The sequence below is a fragment of the Carassius auratus genome, unplaced genomic scaffold (genome assembly GCF_003368295.1).
Source record: "Carassius auratus strain Wakin unplaced genomic scaffold, ASM336829v1 scaf_tig00215150, whole genome shotgun sequence".
Classification (NCBI taxonomy): Eukaryota; Metazoa; Chordata; class Actinopteri; order Cypriniformes; family Cyprinidae; genus Carassius; species Carassius auratus.
This window is the reverse complement of record NW_020527953.1, coordinates 5,596-26,324: the sequence shown is the minus strand read 5'-3', so window position 1 is coordinate 26,324 and position 20,729 is coordinate 5,596. Positions and strand designations below refer to the sequence as shown.

Sequence of the window (20,729 nt, the reverse complement as noted above, 5' to 3'; positions counted from 1 at the left end):
TTATAACAATTAATGGCTAAATAAATGTTTTGAAATGGAAAACGATATTTCATACTGACAAACGACAGCAAAAGATTTAAAAAACTGACTTAAACCATTTTTTTGCTGGTTTAATTTTGGCCACACACACAAACAAACAAATACACACACACACACACAAATATATATTTATATATATACAATTTTGATTTGTAGTGCATTCCTGTTTTGGCAAAGCTACATTGTCATTACTCCAGTCTTCAGTGTCACGTGATCCTTCAGAAATCATTATAATATGCTGATCTGATGCTCAAGAAACATTTTTTATTTTTAAAAAGTAAAATAATTAATCTTACTGACTTTTGCACTGCAGTGTATATTTGCTAAAAGTATATTTTGACACGTTTTTGGAATGCATGAGGGACAAAAGAAAAGCTTTCAGGAAGCCCAAAATGTTTCCTCAAAGCATCATTCCAGCTCAAAATGTGCAAGAAAGCACATGAACCATCAGCACCTTTAAGTATGAGCATCAAGACACCACAGAGAATGTTCTGGAAAGCCCTCGGGCGGACACAAAAAAAGAAATCATTCAAACAGCTCCAACTAACTGCAAAAAGGAAGCTGAGCTTTAGTAAACTGCAAAAAAAGGCTGTGGGGTAAGTGGATAGAAAATCAATGAAATCATCAATGGCAGCTTTGCTTGAAGCTCCTTGACAGGCAACAGCTTTTCATGGGCTGCAGCCTAAAAACTAAAAAAGTGGAACACTAAGCTTGACGGTTTTCAAGAAACAAAGCAAAAACGAGGAACATTTCTGTGCCTTCACAACATTTGGCACTCATTCCCTCAGCAGTGAGGAGCGGGATAGGAAAGTAAAACCAGTGAGAAGCTTCCAAAAGCATTACGTTTATTTAGGTTCAGTGAATTTAATGTGGCTGTACAAACAGATTAACTACAAAAACGCAGCAACAAAAAAATAATTATTTGACTTCTGTTCAAGCCTGTAAAACTAAAGCAATGATCTACAATCTGATGGAACTAATTGCATTAAATTCATTATAAACAAAAAGAAAACAGCTGCTTGGGTAATAAGACATTGCTGTTTACTTACATAATAATTGTAAAAACCTGGGACTCTCAGCTAAACTCAGGGTGACTGTGATCACAAACTAGGATAAGAAGGACATAATTGTTCAACAATGTGGACTGTTTTAGAGAAAGATGCATTTATCCAATCATTCATTTTAAGACAGACAGTTAGAATTAAAAATAATAATGTACTTTCAACTTCACAATGTGGAATAAAGCATAACATAACCTATAGAGGAATAAAGAGGGATTGAACGTATGCAACAAATATGTGTAACTTAGACACGTGTTACCTCTCTGTAAGAAAATAATTCCAAGTTCCAACATCTGGGCAATAATTAAGATTTTCCAGTCAACAAAAATGCCACAGATCTGCCTGGAAGAGGACATGTGTCTGTCTGGTCCTAATGCACGGCGAGGAGGAGAGTTTGAGCGGCCAAGAGTTCCAAGGATCACAGCTGGAGAATTGCAGGAAATAGTTGAGTCTCTGGATCTTAAAACCTTTAAAAGATTCTCAAACAGCACCTACATCGCCACATGTTGTTTGAGACAGTTTTAAGAAGAAAAATAAGAAATCACTCTTATCTACAAACAAACTTTTTCCAGCTTATTAATTTGCCAGACACCACTGCAACTTCAAAGAAGACTGGCTATAGGAACCCTAAACATGGAGTGGTGTGAACTGAAGAGAAGATGCACCAACGTGGAGCTGGGAATCTGAAGGGTCTTGAAGTGGTTCTGGATAAAGGAATGGTCTCTTATCTCTTGTCAGGTGTTCTCTAAACTCATCAAGAGCTCAAAGCTGTTATCTTGGCAAAAGGATAATGCAAAAAGTACTGAATAAAGGGTTTGATTAATTGTGGCCAATGTGAATTAGAGAAAAACATTTATTTCATTATGATATTTCCCTCCCATATTAAATTATTATGGTTAGAACTTTGTAAATGTTTAAAGGGGTCATATGATGTTACAAAAAATAACATTATTTTGTATATTTGGTGTAAAGAAAATGTGTTTATGCAGTTTAAGGTTAAAAACGTGTTTGAACAAGGTGTTTAAGGAGGACATGGACAAGTCTTAACTTTTATAAAGAATTTCTCTTTTGGCTTGAGACTTTAGTCTATGCAACTTTAAACCATATCTTCTTTATGGACCAACAGCTTATACCTCTATAAAGAGAAAGGAAACATTTTAATCGCATCATATATGACCCATTTAAAATAAAAGAGCAAAGGGATTAATAATATAGGTTTGTTTTCACAGCTTTCTTTCATATGTATCATCTGTCAGAGGGGCAAACTTAATCATGTGGCTATTTAGGCTACACTAACCATGTAGATATGTTCACATGAAATCAAGACAGTGTTGCTAATGCGACATGTGTAATTAAATAAACTTAAATTTATTAAACATAAATTGTCAACAATATACAACTAGATGTTCTTAATTATATGTGGGTTTCATAATTACAAACCATGAAATTTCTCAATTTTCTAATTCTATTTGCAACTAGCTTTGAAAAAATATTATTATTATTTTTTTTTTTTATTTCTCGTTTAGCTTATTGCCTTCAGTTGAACCTGAAAACGATGAATGGGGCATTAATTGAAATCGGATCTTTTTTTTATAATAATAATTATTTAATAAAAAAAAATGCATAAACATTTACAACTGAGAGTGCTCAGTGTGCTAGTGCTTACTGTGAAACCATAACCTGTTTGTGTTCTAATTAATTTTTAGATTAGATCTTTTTTTTTTTTAATTTCTGAACAGGGGACCGTAAAATACACAGCTTTATTTATTGAAAACCTGTAATAAAGAGCATTATGTGACTACGGATTACATTGTTCCCCACATTATGCTGGTTTTGAACTGGTTCCATGCAATGAAATGAACTGTTCAAAAGAACCGACTCGCAAAATGATTCAAACTTCCCTTCACTAGAACGTGTAGCTGTGATAGTGGTCAAAGAAACAGCAAGCTGTGAACTGTTCCTAGAGTGAGTTAACTAATAAAGTTCTAAAAGTATTTATCTACAATAACAATTAATTAAGCATACATATTAATTGTAGCTATAATAAATTAATTGATATATGTATTAGAATTAACGAGGTGTTACCGACGGCCGTTTGGTGTTTTCTACCCGGTGCCAATTTACTGTAACCACGCTGGTATCATGCTGTTGATGTTTGTGCGTTTCGTCCAACAGTTTTGTTGACATATTTACAAAAATCAAGAGTATCATTTCTCAAGTGGTCGAGTTTATTGATGTTCTTCTCGTATCTTTTACAGAAAATATGTTCGTTGAAACTGTCTGAGCTACGTATTAATAATTCACCATGAAGATCAAACGTCAGAAACACGCAAAGAAAACCATCAGTTTTTATAAGTACAACTTTTGCTTTAGGGAACCTTTCCAAATATTAATTGATGGGACGTTTTGTCAGGCGGCGTTAAAGAATAAGATTCAAATCAAAGAGCAATTGCCAAAGTACCTCATGGGAGAAGTTCAGCTCTGTACCACAAAGTAAGTTAATGCGATTTTTATTTCTAGTAATGATGTCAGCGTATTAGTTCTTTCCATATAATACCATAGTTGTTCTGTTCTTTGCAGCTGCGCCTTGAAGGAACTTGAATCTCTTGCAAAAGACCTCTATGGAGCAAAACTCATCTTACAGAGATTTCAGATAAGGAAATGCAAACACATGAAAGATCCATTACCTGCATCGGAGTGTTTGTTGTCAATGCTTGGGGAGACAAATCCACACCACTACTTCATTGCAACTCAGGTAAGGACTCTACCACTAAAAAAAAATACATAAATGTATATAATTTTGTCAAATAATACAAATGATTATTTGATAACAAACAATGACCCTTATTACCAGGATCAAGAGTTGACGACGGCCCTGAAGAAGATTCCTGGGGTTCCTCTGCTCTACATTATCCTCAACACCATGGTGTTAGACAAGCCCTCTGAACGCTCGCTGAAGCATGTTGAAGCGGTTCAGCTGGGTGAGTTAGTGAGCCCATCACAACAGCTAAGCATCCAGAGTCTGAAAGAGAAGGAGGGCCTCAGCAAAGACAATAATGACAAGAGAGGCAAAAAACGTAAGAGGAAATCCAGCAATCCCAACCCACTTAGCTGCTTGAAGAAGAAAAAGAAACCCATGCCTCAACAGCCCAAAAAGACAGATGGAGAGAAAAAAAAGCGGAAGAGAAATAAAAAGCGAAGACCTGCTGGGGGAGAAGAAGCGACAGTGGCAGTCAGCTCCAATCCCACAACTGCCTAGAGACAAGCCTTGCTTCTATAAGACTACCAGTTATTGTTTGTTTCTAAGCATTTTTATTGTAAATTTTGTCCTTTTCCTAGACCATGAATTTATGCCTCCAAAGCACTTGCTTTGTCTTATAAACAAGTGTTTCTTTTATTATCAAAACCTGTTTTTGTTTATTAGATTAGATGTGTACTTTGTGTTTTTATAATGAAGAATATATGACCAGCATGAAATTCACAAATAAAATACGAAATATATATATATAGAGAGAGAGAGGGCATGTATATACACATACATTTTAATAATTGTATATTTATGAATACTGTTGGAAATGTTCACATATGATTAATAATAAATTATTTAAAATATATATTATTACAGAGTAATAATGTTTTTATAATATTATTTTATAATAACTAATCAGAATTGGAGTAATAATTTATAATAATCAGAATTTGAGTAATCAGTTGAGGGTAGATGTAATAATTTTATTTTATTTATTGTTTTTACCACAAGAGGGTGGTATAGCCTCCCAAGAGCCAGTCAGGCTGGTTCTTAATGTCCAGTAACTGATCTTGTAAGGACTGCTGTTGCATGGGAATTAACCACATGCACACTATGTTTTGATGTAGGTAATTTTATCAAATTGGCTAAACATTTTGTAGGACACTAGAATTTAAGTCTGGTGTGAGTCATGCACGGCAGAGATTCTGAAAGAAAACTGAAAGGCTAGGACTCTCTTGTCATGGATGAAGACAACTTGGTCCCATTCTGTCTCTTTGAATGTCTTTAATGTCAAAGACTTTGTCGCTTTAATCTATTGGGTTTAAATATAGCCTCAATTGTGTCTTCACTAATTTTGTCCCGAGTTGGGATGTATTGCTTTTTTGTGAGGACATTTCAGCATGCAGCTACATGGCTGCCTGGGCACTCATGTTCATCAGTGGTTCACAACCATTGGCTTTAGATCCATGTGGGTCAAGACTGGCTATTGTGTGAAAAAAACATATTAGTTAATACTAATATCTCCATGGAGTCAAAATCAAAGGCTATGACCTGACAGATGTAATTTGTGATTTATTCAGACTGCAGAGGTCCACTTATTATTTCCCATCCTGATACTGCCAAGGAAATTCCATAGACTCCAGCAGTCTTCACTAGTACTTCCCATGAAGCCACAGCAACTCCATATTCACACCATTCATCTATTCAACTGCACTGAACATTTGCAAAGCTCATAGCGAATCAGAAACACTACAGACAAGGCTGACGTCAGTCTCTCTACGTCACTCCATTGCAAACAGATTATGTTGCATGTAAAATGTGAGTGTGCAATGTTTATGGCATAGGAGGGGGTGTTTTAAGTATCCATCCCAGAACGGACCCACCAGTGGTGCACTGAGTGACAGAGAGATAGAACATAGAGTTGTGTTTCAGTGACAGAGCTGAATCTACAGCTGACAAGAAGAACAGAGAGCTCTGCACCTCATCAGCACTTCTAGTAACAATGGAAGTAGTTCTTACCAGACTGAGAGATTTCTCCTGTAAAGAAACTTCTTTCGATCACTGTAAAGCAGCAGTAATGTGCAGGGAGCATCCCTCATCCCAGGAAGTGCGCAGTGGGAAGTGTATGGCTGGAGAGGGGGACATTGAGACTGCACTGGTTTGGTTGAGGAAGGAGCTGGTAAGAATTCATTTACTACAGTTTACTACATTATCGGTCATTTGGACACAAATGAGGCAATTTTATTTTCCCATGATAACATTAACAAGGGCATAGATCCCAAGGGCTGGTGGATTTTTAGCAATGGCATCTTTAGGAAAATATAAAAACTTATTATCGATATTGTAATGTAATTATTTTATGTATTTTGCAACAAGGTTCAACCTTTCATATGAACAATAATCTATGATTAATCTTAAGCTTTTTATACAAATCTTTAATTCATATAAATTCAAACACAAATGTTCTTATATTTTGACAGATTAATTATTTAATATTAAATTATTATTATATTATAATGATAAAATAAGTTTCTTTGTATAAATTATATTTTCAAAGTATGGGGTCAGTAAGATAAATACATTTTTTTATTAATAATTTTGTTCAGCAAGGATTAGGGCTGCACAGTTAATAAAATTTCTAATCGAACGGATGCCACAATTACGTAATGTTTCAAAATGGCAATTAATTGTAAAAGTCCATGTATGTTATTATGCATACATTTTTTTATTTTTTTATTTTATTTGTTTTAGTGTAACATAAAACCATACATATTTTTATTTTAGATTTAAAGAAGGAACCAATTCAATGTAAAGTTCATTTTTATAGGCTTAATACTATAGAAGAGCAATAAAAGGTTTTGACAAGAAAAGTTTTGAGTGTTTTCAGCTTGTTTTATTTTCATCTAAAAATGTGCCATGTGGTTGCTTCAAACAATGGTATAAAAATCATTCAGTGTGGTTTGTGATTATTTGATGTCTAATAATTGCAACAACAATTTCAAGGAAATAATCGACAATCATTAATTTTGTAATAATCCTGCAGCCCTGCATTAAACTGATAAAAATTTTAATAATATTTCTCAATATTACTGCTTTTACTGTAATTTTGATCACGTATATGCAGCTTTAATTGGAGAGCATAAGAGACTTATGAGATGTATTATTTTTATTCATTTAATTTTTAAATATTTATATGGGTCTCAAGGGTGTTCCAAGCATTTCAGGATTGTCTATTCTTGTAGACATAGGTCATGTTGTTTCATGTTGTTTAACTCAAGTAAAATCAAAGGTCAGCTTGCATCTTTACAATGTTACTCCTCATGAGTAAAAAATTACGACCGTCTTGTCATTAACATTCATGTTGGGACCCTTAAAATGTCCCGGGGGTTAAATACTAAGCAGCACATTCTCAGTAAATATATTGCTTGGCATTTACAGCCTCTGTACTCATGGTAACCTTTCTCAAAAGACACCACAGAAACCCTGTTAGAGGAGCTATATTATGTCTTACGGGTCTATATTCATCACTTCAGTACAGTGGGTAGAGAAAATAATCACAATCTGTAAAAATCATCACATTTTAAAATATAAGAGAAAAAAAAGAAAAAGAGAAAAACACATAAACACACTCAGACAAACACACTGTTGAATCTGATTCCCATGCAGTTCAGTGGAAGGGGTTCAGTACCCAGGACGGGTTTCACCTGCTCCCAACAAAGTTCTTTTCTCCTTCATTTTCTTTGATTAAATCTTTCAAAGTAGGATCCATTATTGTATGCCAGAGGAATTAATGCAGGTTTTAACAGGAACACTTCTTGTTTTGTCCTTTCTGCAGTTAGAAACAGGCTCATGAAATGTGCCAGAATGCAGAATATTAATTCCTCAATATCCAGTTAGACTGCCATGGCCACCAATAATAAGAGCAGAAAAGGGAAAAGAAATTTGCATCTGAAAAAGACATCGCCTGTCGAAAATACTTTCAACTCCCACTGTTGAGTGAAAGAATAAGGACTTAATCAGCACAGTAACACCTTAACCTTGACCTGATTATTCTGGTATGAATATGTGAATTGGGCCTATAGAACTTTAATGTTTGTTCTGGTCACTCTTGACAGAGTCTTTGAATGTCAGAGCCTTCCAAGTGTCTCACAGTGTATTTTCTTGAGGTTTAGATTAGAAAGCTGTGAATGAAGAGAAAAATTTAACTTGAAGTCAGGAATAACTGTTCTTAAAGGGATTGCTCACACAAAAGTGAAAATTTAATGTTTATCTGCTTACCACCAGGGCATCCAAGATGTGACTCTGTTTCTTCAGTAGAACACAAACCAATATTTTTAACTCAAATCGTTGCAGTCTGTCAGTCGTATAATGGAAGTGGATGGGAATCAAAGCTTTGAGAGTCATAAAACATACACAAATGAAAGCAAATTAAACCCTGCCGCTCGTGACGATACATTGATGTGTAAAGACACAAAACGATCGGTCTGCGCAAGAAACTGAGCAGTATTAATATAATTTTTTTGTCTCTGATTTTCACCACAATGGCAGAACTGTCCTGAGCGTGTTTGGATCTTTGACACTCTTTCAAAGGCACATTCGCGTCTTTGACAAAACAACACTCCTGTGAGATTGTAGATGGCATGTCGATTGTTCATTTGAGAGATAGGTAGCGGTAATGCACTTATAAGTCTGCAATCTGCCATAAAGCAAGAAGAAGAAGAAGACGCCTCAGGCGCAGACTGAAGAAAAAGAAGCAAATGCATTCAGGACATGCTCTTAACAGTTCAGACATTGTGGTGAAAATCAGAGGCAAAAATGATATAAATACTGTTCAGTATCTTAACACATCAATGTATCATTACGAGTTGCAAGGATTAATTTGGTTTTGTTTGTGTATGTTTTATGACTCTCAAAGCAGTGATTCCCATCCATTTCCATAATAAGACTGACAGACTGTAACGGTTTGAGTTAAAATATTGGTTTGTGTTCAACTGAAGAAACAAAGTCACCTACATCTTGGATGCCCTGGGGGTAAGCAGATAAATATCAAATTTCATTTTCATGTGAATTATCCTTTTAAAACCGTTTACCATAATGAGGTTTGAATTTACATTTTATAAAATTGAAGCGAAGGGACCAACTTGAACACAAGAGAAATCTTAGCGGGGAACCAGGATCATTTTTTGCTCATACGGGAAACTCCCGATTGCGCAAATATCTGGATAGGTCTATCGTCACACACGAAATTTCGCTGAACAACGATAAATGGGTTACATCTTACATCGCTTTGATGTATCGTAACTTTTGTGGTTAAATGTTTCAAAGCCTACTTTAGCATTCTTTCAATTTTGACTTCCTTGCCAATTTATATTCAAATCTTTTAATAAGAATGAATCAACCTGACTGCATTTATACCATAGAAGAAAAAACATCAGAGTCAGATATAACTTTCTGTATTGTGTAACGGTGTTAAATTGTGTTATTATTTTTTAAATCACTTTAAACAGTTTTAATTAATTCTACAGTGTATAGAATTATAAAATAGGCTTGAATGATGAGCATATCTTTGCTTACACAAAATACTGTTAGAAAGTTTATTGACTTTGATATACTCAAAAATAAAAATAAAAACATTCCTCTGCTTTGTAGATGGAGATGCGCTCTCAGGACCAAGCTTTGATTCGCCAGCTGATGGATCTCCATGACGGCATTCAGGAACTGAAGCAGGAGTGTGCAAAAGCCATAGAAGAAGAGGAAGAGGAGGAAGAGGAAACTTGTTGGGACTCTGGGAGTGAGGGTGGGCGAAGCAGCAGTATTTCCTCCTTCTCTGGAGAAATGAGCTTTTACACTTCCATCTACTCCTTTAGCACATGTATGAGCCCCGCTTCTCTTGCAGCCTACACACCCAAGCAGGCCTTTAGTAGACGCAGATCTGTGCCCTGAAACCTCCAGTTCAGATCACATGTGCTTGATTAATAATACACCAAGTTCCATTATGCATGTTACATTAGTGTTGAGTCTTAGTGTTGAGTCTCACAGAAGAACAAATTATGTGAGAAATTTCATGTTTTATTGGACTCTGTATTTAAAACAACCGAAGTAAAACAGCCTGTATATTTGTAAATTCATTTTCTTTTATTGTATTTCATTTTCGAGTGCATTTTCAAACTAAGTGCTTAAGTGTTGTATGATGTTTTTATGACACTGACAGCAAATTACCAGAAATGTAATGTTCTGAAAGCAGAACAATGAACAACTCATTTCTATTGTATTGTGAGAGTCATAGCATGGAACACTTAGATTTTTCTTTTCTTTTTGATAAAGACATGAACATATATTCACTGATTATCAATTTTTTCCAGGACAAATATAAAAAAACTAATGATATAAGACATGCTTTCACATCACACTTATTACTAGTACCACAAGTATGATGATTAAAACCTATAAACCTGATCAGTGTCGTGAGTAATTTGTTCATGATGCAAATAAGAAGTTTAAATCATCTATCAAGACATTTTCAAAAAACAGATGAAAACATGCTTTTTTTAAAGCTGAACAAACATCAACACTTGGTATTTCAGTCATACAACAGATGGTCACAATCTCAGTAATATGAAGAATATATATGCACTACATCATCTATAGTTATTCATAGAAATTCTATCTATGCAAAGCATACTTATAAAATAAATCTCAATTAGCCTTCTTAAGGCTAGTGCCCTTTACATCTGGTATTAACATTTGTTTTGTATCTGAATAATATTATGTATAGCCTACAGTATATTATTAAGATACTTTGACCTGCATTGCATGTATACCATAATTCCAATACATCCCCAGTGTGATCATTGCATAGAAATCTGATAATTTAGTGTTAGAATTTACACCTACTTTCCAATCATGATTCGATCACCAAAATGTGTATGTTAATGCCAGGCGTAAAGGGTGGTATATGTAGTTTTGATTGCAAATCTCATCACCCAGTTTGACTGATATGGTCAAGTTTTCACAAAGCGCTCTCCAGGAAAGGAGAGTTATTTCTGTCAAACATGTTTCTTTCCACTCCTATACACACATCTGCTTGCCAGGTGCATTGATTACCCTATGGGGTCACAGGTGGTCAGCGCTGTCAGCGTCCAGGAGCAGAGATCCGTTCTCCCGTCTGAGCCTCTGAATCTCCTGATCGAGTCCCAGCAGAGTCTGAGCCAGCTGACGATCCTGAGAGCGCATCTCCAGCTGCATGACAATCACACAGCAACAGATTAGACACAGTCACATACCCATCCATCAAAAAACAAACAATCCAACACCACAATTTAAAATGTCACTTAGGATGTAATAGAGTAAGTGGTTTTTAAACTTACCAGTTCTGATCTTAACCAAGTTATGGCTCCATCTATTTTGGCTCTCCGAAGCTCTTCGTTTACTTGGAAACTCTTTCCGATCGGGTGAATAGCTGTGTCAGCAGAGGTTCTTGGTTCTGCTGATGTTCTGAAAGCATGTAACAGCCTGTTCTTGATGTTCTCCAGAATCATGCTGGATACTGAGTCCTCATATTGAGTTTCGGAGTTCATTTTGATATCCAGTCGAGCAATAACCGCGAGCACAACGGAGTTCTGGTCCAAATGTCCCTCTGAAATGATAAGAGTGCTTTTATACCACGCCAGTATTTTTCATTGCCTTCTCTTCTACACAACCGAAGCTTTAGCCATCCTTTCACTTAAGTCTTTCTCCTTCTTTGGTACACTGTCTCTTCGAACTAAATTGCAGAGATCGATACCGAGATTCCATCCCGGATTTTAAGCTTGTTTTGTGTCTCTCCTGCTCTGGCACCAGCTTGTTTTGTCACTGTTTCTATGGAAATCCAGCCCCTCCACCCCATCCCTGTCAGTAACCCCAATAAGAACGGAGGGACATTGTAGACAAAGACTATTGTTGCATTTGAAGAACTGAAAAGATTCCCCTCCCCTTCTCCTTCTTTCTGCTCCTCTAAGCCCCCATTCAAGCATTGTGTGAGAAAGATCTCAGTCGTGTCATTGAGGCATCACTGTCTCTGTTTTACAGCAAGTTTTCTCTGACTTTAGACGGGTTTTAGCTGCTGAAAGATCTCCCTTTCAGCGCCACAAACAAATGAGTGGTTGGGAAGTCGGACACTGTTACTCAACGGTTTGTTGAGAGCAAGAACGTTTTCATCACTTTTGTGGACATGGAATTCTCAGAGGAATAGAGAATCCACATCGTTTTGGCAGACCGAGAACAATCTTTTCATTCTCTAGAGAAACAGCAACAGAAGTCTGGTTTCTGCCTTCTGTTGTGTACAATGACTACGACAGGCGAATAAGTGAGAGAAGGAAGGAGGGAACGTATTGAAAGGCTTGACTGACAAAATCCTGTTAGCTCTTAAAGGACCTTTTATTTATCACCTAAAGGAAGCTGAATGAGAGACACAAAACGTGCATAGTGGAGAAAAGATGCAAGCAAAAATGCATTTCCTTCAGTTATCTGTAGACTCTGGATTAGATTACATCCATAAATGTGATATATATTAACAATCTCTGGACGTGCTGCTTGAAATAATGCAAATGTTACGCTGCGTTCATTGGACCTCACATAGAAATAAGATTAAGATTTCCGGTCATAAAGCAGAGAAGAACATAACAATATTATAAAGGCTGAATGTGCTGCCATCAAGCTTGCTCTGACAATTCAGAACAAGCCATTTATCTCAGAAAAGACAGCCTGAATGGAAATGTGCACAAAACATATTCTTGTGTCTAAGAATTCTTTTATAAACTTTATATTAAGTGTACCAAAAATAATAGAATTAAATATATATATATATATATAAAAATCGGTAGCACTTTATTTTACAGTCCTGTTCCTCATGTACATACTATGTACTTATTATAGTAATTACAATAACTATGTAATAACAAGGTACTAACCCTGAACCTACCCCTAAACCTAACCCTACCCCATGTAGTTACCTTGTATTAGCAGAACTTTTTTAGATAGATACTATGTAAGTACACTATGAGTACATGTTAGTATATGTACTGTAAAATAAAGTGCAACAAAAAAATCCATATATGAAAAAGCTTCTTTCAGGTTCACAATTCAGTCTGAATTACTCTTAGCAAATTAGCATTTTTTAAAAATTAAGAAAAATGTAGTCATTTCAAATGGCTGCAATGATCATGGAAATGTATCTGTGAAAATATTAGTTAAACATTATTACGGATTTACATGAGGATAATTTTTTTGAAAGCTGATTGTTCTCCCAGTGTATAAGAAAATAAATAATAAAGGCTTTTACTTATTATTCTTCAAAACATGCAAAGGGATCTTTGGGTGATTTTATTATTATTATTATTATTAAAATGGTTCGTAATATTTACAAAAACTGGTAAAAGCACAAATGTATCATGACATTATAAAATGCATATGCTATATACAGTGAGAAAATATTACATGGTGAATTAGATTAACATTTATGATGATATGTAATATCTCTCCTTTTGGTATAAACAACTCTAAGTCCAACTATTAATAATAAATAAACTGCAAATATTTGGCAAAAGGCAAACACGTGGTGCTTCTCTGTGATGGGGATAACCGTACGCTTATTTATCTGATGCAGCTTTGTCGTTTGGTGTGATCTGTCCACTCAACTTCATCAGCAGCTTGACGATAAGGCCAGCCTGGAGAAAAAAAAACACACACACACACTCAGGTTTCAAATTGTCACAAAGAATGTCAAGATGCAAGGGAGACAAATACCTGTTTGGTGTGTACAATAAAGTTCTTCTTGTTCTCTAGACTGTGTATTTGGACATATTGGTCAGCCTGACCCAACTGCCACATAAATGTCCCATACTCCAGACTAAGATGAAGCACCTGGTTAATAAAAAACAAAACATAACACAATGTCACAGAAGACTTGAGTAATAAAACACATGTGGAAGCATATGATTTAAAGTTACTTTTGTCTCCATGTTCATTAGATGCAGGCCTTTGGTGTTCACACCCACATACACTCGGATGACCTTGTGGGTACTGGAGCTGGCCTTGGTGAGCACCTGTCCTGTGAAGAAAGCCGCCCCATAGGTTGGGATATCCCAGCAGTTCTGCAGGAAGAGTCTCTGGAGGTGGTGCATCTCTTTACTCACACCCTCACTAGTGCTCAAATTCTACCGACACACAAACAATTGAGAAAATCAGACCAGTTGCAGAAAGAAAGTTCCCATTTAAGAAGAACACACTGTATTCACTACTGTTCAAAAGTTTGGGGTCCGTAAGATGATAATTAACTTTCGATTAATCAAAGAGTGCTGAAAAACTATATGACGGCTTCCCCAAAAATACTAAGCAGCACAACTGTTTTCAATACTGGCAATAATTATGAATTTTTCTTTAGCATCAGATCAACAAATCAGAATGATTTCTGAAGGATCATGTGACACTGAAGACTGGAGTAATGATGCTGACAATTCAGCTTTGCCATTACAAAAATAAATTGTATTTTATAATATATGAAATTAGAAAACAGTTGTTTTCAATGTTAATATTTTGTATCAAATAAATGCGGCCTCTGTGAACATAAGATTGGAATAACATTAAAAATCTTACCAACAGCAACATTAAAAGAAAATCTGAATCGACACACCTTGTACTCGTGAAGTATCTTGTTAGTCCAGTGATGTGCTTTGCTCTTGACCTTTGAGATTGGAACTATTGATTTGAGGTTTTCCTCACTGCATTAAACAAGAAATATTCATGTCTTTTACCACAGGCACGGAAACAGTAATTGTCAATATGGGGCAATCGATGAGGAATGAGCTACATACTTCAAAAAGCCATGTTTGTGCTTCTTGCTGTCATGGTTTCCATAAATAATCTGCAGGAGGAGGCTGGCGAGAGTAATTAGCTTGCCATCTGATGCTGATAGGAAGCCTTTGAGGAGGCAGTCACGAGCTTCATCAAACAGCATGAGGATGGACTTTGGATCTTCAACCTAGGAGGGAAGCTTACATTAATTTTACAGAAGAATGTAGAAAAAGACTCTAAACCAGGGGTCTTCAACTCTGGACCTGGAGATCCACTTTCCTGCAGAGATTAGCTCCAACCTGGATTGGATCGAGGTCTAGAGTTGAGGACCCTTGCTCTAAACCATTGCTTTCAAAACACCATGTGGATCAGGTGGAATTATTGAGCAAAAACAGATTGAGCAAAGATATAATAACATTCTGCCAGAAACCTTTTTTTCTATTTCTAAGGGTAATCGAACATCTCTGCGCAGGAAGAGCTGAGAAGTTTCCCTTTGGGGATCCAGAGCGGTGAGATCAGTTACTATCTCGCTCCAGATCCGTAAGTGCTGCAAGGGTTTATGGTATGGCTTCAGCTGCAGACCTGAAAAACACCACAGGTCAGATTTGTCTCAATCCAGATCAAATAAGAAAAGCATGAGGCAAAATCTGATGTAATGGACAGAAATGTTACAGAAGTAGGTGAAGGTGATATCTGACTTGTGTTGTGAGTGTATTTTAGCAGGTGTGTGGTGTCTCACTGAGGTTCTCTGAGCAGATCCAGATGGTGAAGTACTGCTGTGTCTCCTGCGACAGTCTCATGCCCTCCATGATCTGCTGCACTGTTGTGTTGTTCCCATGTTTCAGTTCCACAGTCCTGTATGATCCATCCATGCGATAAATTCTCACCTTCTCATACTGAAACACACCAGAACACACTACTCAGTATCTACAAGACTTCAGAATGGCAGCTCTCTGGAGCAGAAGCACTGTGTAGTAGAACGAAGAGGTTTCACTCTCACTGGTTTATTGTTGGCTTGCTGAAGGAGTTTCACCGCCTCCTCCCAGCTGTTCTGCTTGTTCTCTTCACATACTTGAAGAGGGGATCGTTTCTGTTGGTCCTCAATATGCTTAAAAAGAAAAGAGATTGTATCATAACAAAATCCCAAAATAATTAATCAATCTAACATGGTAGTAATGTGCTAAAAGTGAATTAGCCATTTATAAAAGTATAGTTTACTATTCCATCCATTTATCCATTCTGCAGACTGCTTATTCACAGGGTTTATTGCTGTATTGCAAAGATTTTCAGATTTTTGAAAGTCTAGAGAGATGTCCTACCAATCCTAAGATTACTAAAAAGTTTTAGAAATAAGTACATTTAAGTATGTAAATATGTAAGTAATTTTATGAAGTTGCTTCACAAGAGACTTGAACTGACAACCTCTTGGTTAGATGCCTAACACTTATCTTATAGTGTCACCAAGAAATGTGCATTCATATGGATGCCAAAGCTCAATAGTAACATTGAGAATCAAATCAAATGTAAGAATTTGGATGTACATGCACTGCATGTAGTATTTAATAAATTCAATTAAAATCATTCACAGGCACAACATCTGTAAAAGAAGCAACTTCAGCTGCATTTCTTGCCACAGTACCTCTTGCGGTCTCTGCATGTGTCACACTGAATGCGAACCCATGACATTAAACATTCAGGATCTATGGTGTAACACACTGAGCTAGACACTCATGCATGATCACCAAACTGCTGAGGAGAAGATTCCGTGTGACAATGAGCTCACCAAAAAAGTTACTTAGCATGTTAAACATTAGCATGCTAAACTAACTTAATTCTAATGTAGCCTATGGTTAACCTGAACCTAAGCCGAAGAGCCACATTAGAAAGAATGGCAACCGGTTAGGATGCTAACCAATTAGCATGCTAAGCTAACTAGCATAAATCAACACCGGCATGGAACTGTAGTGAATAGAAAAAATCTGTTCAGTCATTTCTTTGCAACTCGGTCCGTTTTTGCAAAAATCTTTATATCTCTGGAACACTAGGCGTTCAAGCTTAATTTGTGGTAAAAAAGTATATATAAGTTTGTTTGTTTGTTTTTTCTTGGGCTGGGACCGTGTAAATCCATTTAAAGCTTAACTGATTTGGACCTTCAATCAGTTGGTCCTCACTGAAGTCCATTATATGGAGAAAAATTAATTAATTTCTAATGTGACCGACGAAAGAAAGACATGAACGTTGACATGAAGGTGAGTAAATTATCAGGAAATTTTTATTCTAAAAGTAATCCTTTAATGTAAAATATCGAATGTGTACAGTTCGAGGTGAGTAATCAGAGTAATTCTTCTAGAACATAGGGTTCAAAAGTTATAACTATTTCAATGTTGAATTTTTTTTATTAGTGATAGCACTATAGATAGCACTATAGAGTGAGTCCTAGAGACCCAGATCGCTATTCTTGACCTTCACTACAAGTGTGCCAAAGTCATAGTTTTCCTATGTTCCAGGCTGCCTTAGAAACCCCATACAGAAGATAAAATAATAATATATATAATACATTCTACACTATTTTAAAAAAAGTGTTTTTCATTCAATTAATTACTTTGTTAATACATTAATTATATTAATATGATTTATATTATATTTAATTTAAATGAATAGTGTTTTAAGGGCACAGGTAATCTGAATATAAAAAGGGGAAATTGGCATAGACAATTAAATATAAAATATTGTATTTCTCACTCTGTCTATGTCCGGGTGCTGCAGAAGCAGCTGTACAATTTCAGCATGGCCCCCAATGGCTGCAAAGTGTAAAGGAGAGCTCAGCTGGCCGTTTAACAGATTGGGGTTACAGTTCCCTTTCTCCAACAGAAGCTTGGTGGCCTCCACCTTTCCATGCCTGTAGTCAGAGGAAAAACATATTGATTTATATTTTTGAGAGCCTATTATATAATTTAATTGAGCAAAGTGGAGAGATGATAAGATAAGAAAATAAGGAAAAGGGATCCAAGTGATTTCATATTTCTGACCCAAACAAACTTGAAAGAAACAAGAAGCTGTTTTTTACCAGCATGCGTAATGAATGGGTGCCCACTGGTCACTGTCCAGCTGTTTAACCGAGAAACCACTGTCCAGTAGTTTAGACAGAAGCTCAGTGTCTCCTTCACAGGCACTGCGGTGCAGAGGGAAATCATCCACCCACTGGTGCTCTCTACAGGACACACAGAGTGGTGACAGAAATCATGATCAATCCACCAACAGATGTATATGTCTCTGATTATTATTGTCTTAATATAATACACAGAACATTGGCATTTTAAGTGCATATACTGACTTGTCTTCTGTGACACTGGTCATACTGTGCTGCCATTTGTCTCTCTTTGGAATCTGGATTTTGGAATAATCTGGTGCTCCCAAGCCAAAGTAAGGGTTGATGACGACTTTGTCCACCTTTATACAAGAGTTTAATAGTTAAATCATCATTTTAACTATTATTATGTATTTAAGTGATCAATTAAGAATTGCACAAGACAAATGACTAATGAGTTTGAGGCCAATAAGATGTTTTAAGGTCTTCAGCGTCAGTCTTCAATGATCCTTCGGAAATCATTCTAGTACGCTGATTGGGTGCTTAAGAAAAAAAATCTTATTTTTAATGTTGAAAACAGTACTGCTTAACATTTCTGTTAAATGAGGATAATTGTGTTCATTATACAAGAACAGCATTTATTTTAAATAGAAATTATATAACATTATAGATATCTTTTCTGTCATTTTTCATCAAATGAATGCGTCCTTCCTGAATAAAAAGCATTAATTTCTATATTGACCCCAAACCTTTAAATAGTAGGGTACTTGGGTCTGTTCAATTAAATGGCTATGAATGCAATTCAAAACACAACCTACAGTACTTTTTCTGGACATAATCATAAAATAGTGTCTCACTCTGTTAGTGTACTGCAGATCTGACCCATAAAGCGGGTTCTCAATGCACAAGTCCGCTTTCTCCAGGGACATCATCTTGCTCTTGATCTCCAGAGCTGTATAACCCATATGGAGTGGGCCGTTGGTTTGCTTGCTTTCCACTGCATAGGCTGGATTACTCACATTAGTCTTCACACGGTCTACTGGAGCCGGCCGGAAAAGGGCAGTAATGGCGTGAGGCACAGTGTGCTGCTCTGCTAACCACCTGACACAAGCAGTGCCAATACTTTATTAACACCTACTGTAGTTAACAACAACAATTCAATACACATTTGTCTTTCAATGCAAATGTATTCCTAAAAAGGGAATACAATAAACTTTTAGAAAATAAAAACATAACATTTCAAGTTTTTCTCTACCAAGAAAACAGACCAAAAGTACTGATATTTGTCCAATCATAGAATGAGAATGTCACCTCTACCTAATACTAACCGAAAAAGGCTACTGGTTATAACAACAACAATAGTTTATGACAATACATCCAACAGTTAATAAGCCACATAGAAAAAAAGTTTCTAAAATAAGTCCTATCAGCATGATTTCCAGACACTTTGGTGGTCAGGGTCGATGTTCAGACTTACTTGTCCAGAGCGAGTAGCATCTTTGAGGTGGTGGAGGAGAAATGGGCACTGGTTTCATTACACACACGCATAATGTCATGAAGGCAGTAGAAACTGGGGCTCCCAGGGTGATGAACAGACTTGCTGTTGTCTACATTGAAATATAGACCATATTACCATCAGTGTTCACTGCTTTGTGACACAACCCACTTTAATTTGCATATGACCTTTCGGACACCTAATGGGAGTATGGAGTATCACCTTTGACATTGATTGGCACAATAAATAAGGAGGCCTCCTTCCCTCCGTTGTCACGGTCTAACTGAAAGGTCCTCATGTGCACAACACGTTTCCCTGCAGCAGAGATCATATATGCTTTAGTGGAACTAATGAAGAGCTATGTAGAGCTGAATGATGAGGTTCTGAAACCAAACACCTCTTGCAACGACCACTAACCTATTTATGCCCTGGTTATTGGATATGGGCTTCGTGGTTTCATCAACATACTCCAGAATTGACTTCGTCCGGTCACTGTCAGTCTTAATTTTGGTCCCAAGGAGTACTTTCTTCCGTTTTTTCTCTTTCCCTCCAGGGGAACTTCAATAAGTAAAATCTGTATGGAAATGGAAATTTACACATGGAGATGTTCAGAATGAACTTAAAGTATAATGCTTCACTTATACCTCACTCACCTCAAAGGCTTTAGCTCGGTACTCTTTGGAGTTGAGGCTGGCTGTGTTCTTTGGTCGTATGACAGCTACAAACACCTCTTCTAACTCTTGATTTCCCATCACGTAGCTCCTCTTTAGTTCCAGCTATTATTAATTCTTTAAACACCATGCCTGCAATTATATAAAGAACGTGTATGAGGATCAGCACCAAGCAACAATGAGCACCAAAGAAAAACTAAAACTAAGTTACAGGTTATTCTGGTTATTGAAGTAATGCCTTTGCTTCATTGTCAACAAGGCATGTAAGTGTGGGCCATTTTTTAAAGGCTCATAGAGAATAGTTTACGATAAAAAATTCAATCAAGTTTAGAAAAACAATGGTAAACAATGTTATTTATTTATTTTTTTTACGTTTTCGGGTAAATTATAATATGTTAGTTTTTAAATCCGCTTATATTGTAGTATTAACGTCACGTTATTACAATTATATACTATTACTAAATATTTACCACGTATAAACACATGCAGAGAGAGACAGAATATATATATAACTGTATGTGTTTTGAAGACATAACGGAGAAATGCGAATATTAAGACAGAATTTATACCTAAATTTAATGCCTTTAACTTCTCTCTCAAGTTATTAAAAGTTAAATTATTATTGACTCCACCTCGCAGCCATGATATTAGAGATGATGCTTTAAGTGCGGAAGTTCGTAATAGCTTATTTACAATATATGCCGTTTGTTATAGCTGATAAAATATACAGGAAGAATATTAGCAGCACACAGACACAATATAAAACGTACCTCTCCTTTTTCTGTCATATTTCTAA

The 20,729-nt window shown here is 36.2% G+C and overlaps 3 protein-coding genes and 1 long non-coding RNA gene across 6 annotated transcripts; 2 read left to right on the top strand and 2 right to left on the bottom strand.

Moving 5' to 3' along the window:
* Positions 1–3,021: 3,021 nt before the first annotated feature.
* Positions 3,022–4,506, top strand: LOC113093812 (rRNA-processing protein UTP23 homolog). Of its 3 annotated transcripts, none has more exons than XM_026259373.1 (4): positions 3,022–3,065; positions 3,359–3,593; positions 3,681–3,855; positions 3,955–4,506. In XM_026259373.1, the coding sequence occupies exons 2-4, from the start codon at positions 3,406–3,408 to the stop codon at positions 4,357–4,359; spliced, it is 768 nt and encodes a 255-aa protein (XP_026115158.1). In that variant the 5' UTR covers positions 3,022–3,065; positions 3,359–3,405; the 3' UTR covers positions 4,360–4,506. The 3 variants fall into 3 exon arrangements, with proteins under 3 accessions (XP_026115158.1, XP_026115157.1, XP_026115156.1); XM_026259372.1 differs by lacking the exon at positions 3,022–3,065 and adding an exon at positions 3,192–3,257; XM_026259371.1 differs by lacking the exon at positions 3,022–3,065 and having other exon boundaries at positions 3,202–3,593.
* Positions 4,507–5,707: 1,201 nt separating this feature from the next.
* On the top strand, positions 5,708–9,821 carry LOC113093811 (protein FAM167A-like). Its single transcript, XM_026259370.1, has 2 exons — positions 5,708–6,028; positions 9,499–9,821. Exons 1-2 carry the CDS (start codon positions 5,852–5,854, stop codon positions 9,790–9,792), a joined length of 471 nt encoding a protein of 156 aa, XP_026115155.1. The 5' UTR covers positions 5,708–5,851; the 3' UTR covers positions 9,793–9,821.
* Positions 9,822–13,194: 3,373 nt separating this feature from the next.
* LOC113093808 (krev interaction trapped protein 1-like) lies at positions 13,195–19,594 on the bottom strand. Its single transcript, XM_026259369.1, has 14 exons — positions 19,485–19,594; positions 19,245–19,374; positions 18,625–18,868; positions 18,014–18,129; positions 17,747–17,890; positions 17,422–17,578; positions 15,680–15,787; positions 15,419–15,575; positions 15,110–15,261; positions 14,700–14,866; positions 14,519–14,606; positions 13,836–14,042; positions 13,633–13,749; positions 13,195–13,553 (listed from the first exon to the last, which is right to left on the bottom strand). Exons 1-14 carry the CDS (start codon positions 19,591–19,593, stop codon positions 13,476–13,478), a joined length of 1,974 nt encoding a protein of 657 aa, XP_026115154.1. The 5' UTR covers position 19,594; the 3' UTR covers positions 13,195–13,475.
* A 210-nt stretch (positions 19,595–19,804) lies between these two features.
* LOC113093809 (uncharacterized) lies at positions 19,805–20,000 on the bottom strand. Its single transcript, XR_003287908.1, has 2 exons — positions 19,916–20,000; positions 19,805–19,836 (listed from the first exon to the last, which is right to left on the bottom strand). It is a non-coding gene; the product is annotated as an uncharacterized LOC113093809 (long non-coding RNA).
* Positions 20,001–20,729: the final 729 nt, after the last annotated feature.

Coding starts and splice junctions, on each gene's coding strand:
- LOC113093812 (XM_026259373.1), top strand. CDS start 3,406: ATGAAGATCAAACGTCAGAAACACGCAAAGAAAACCATCAGTTTTTAT. Junction 3,594..3,680: donor GTTCAGCTCTGTACCACAAA/GTAAGTTAATGC, acceptor TGTTCTTTGCAG/CTGCGCCTTGAAGGAACTTG. Junction 3,856..3,954: donor ACTACTTCATTGCAACTCAG/GTAAGGACTCTA, acceptor CCTTATTACCAG/GATCAAGAGTTGACGACGGC.
- LOC113093811 (XM_026259370.1), top strand. CDS start 5,852: ATGGAAGTAGTTCTTACCAGACTGAGAGATTTCTCCTGTAAAGAAACT. Junction 6,029..9,498: donor TTTGGTTGAGGAAGGAGCTG/GTAAGAATTCAT, acceptor TCTGCTTTGTAG/ATGGAGATGCGCTCTCAGGA.
- LOC113093808 (XM_026259369.1), bottom strand. CDS start 19,593: ATGATCTCTGCTGCAGGGAAACGTGTTGTGCACATGAGGACCTTTCAG. Junction 19,375..19,484: donor TGTGCCAATCAATGTCAAAG/GTGATACTCCAT, acceptor ATTTCAATGTAG/ACAACAGCAAGTCTGTTCAT. Junction 18,869..19,244: donor ATGCTACTCGCTCTGGACAA/GTAAGTCTGAAC, acceptor TGCTTGTGTCAG/GTGGTTAGCAGAGCAGCACA.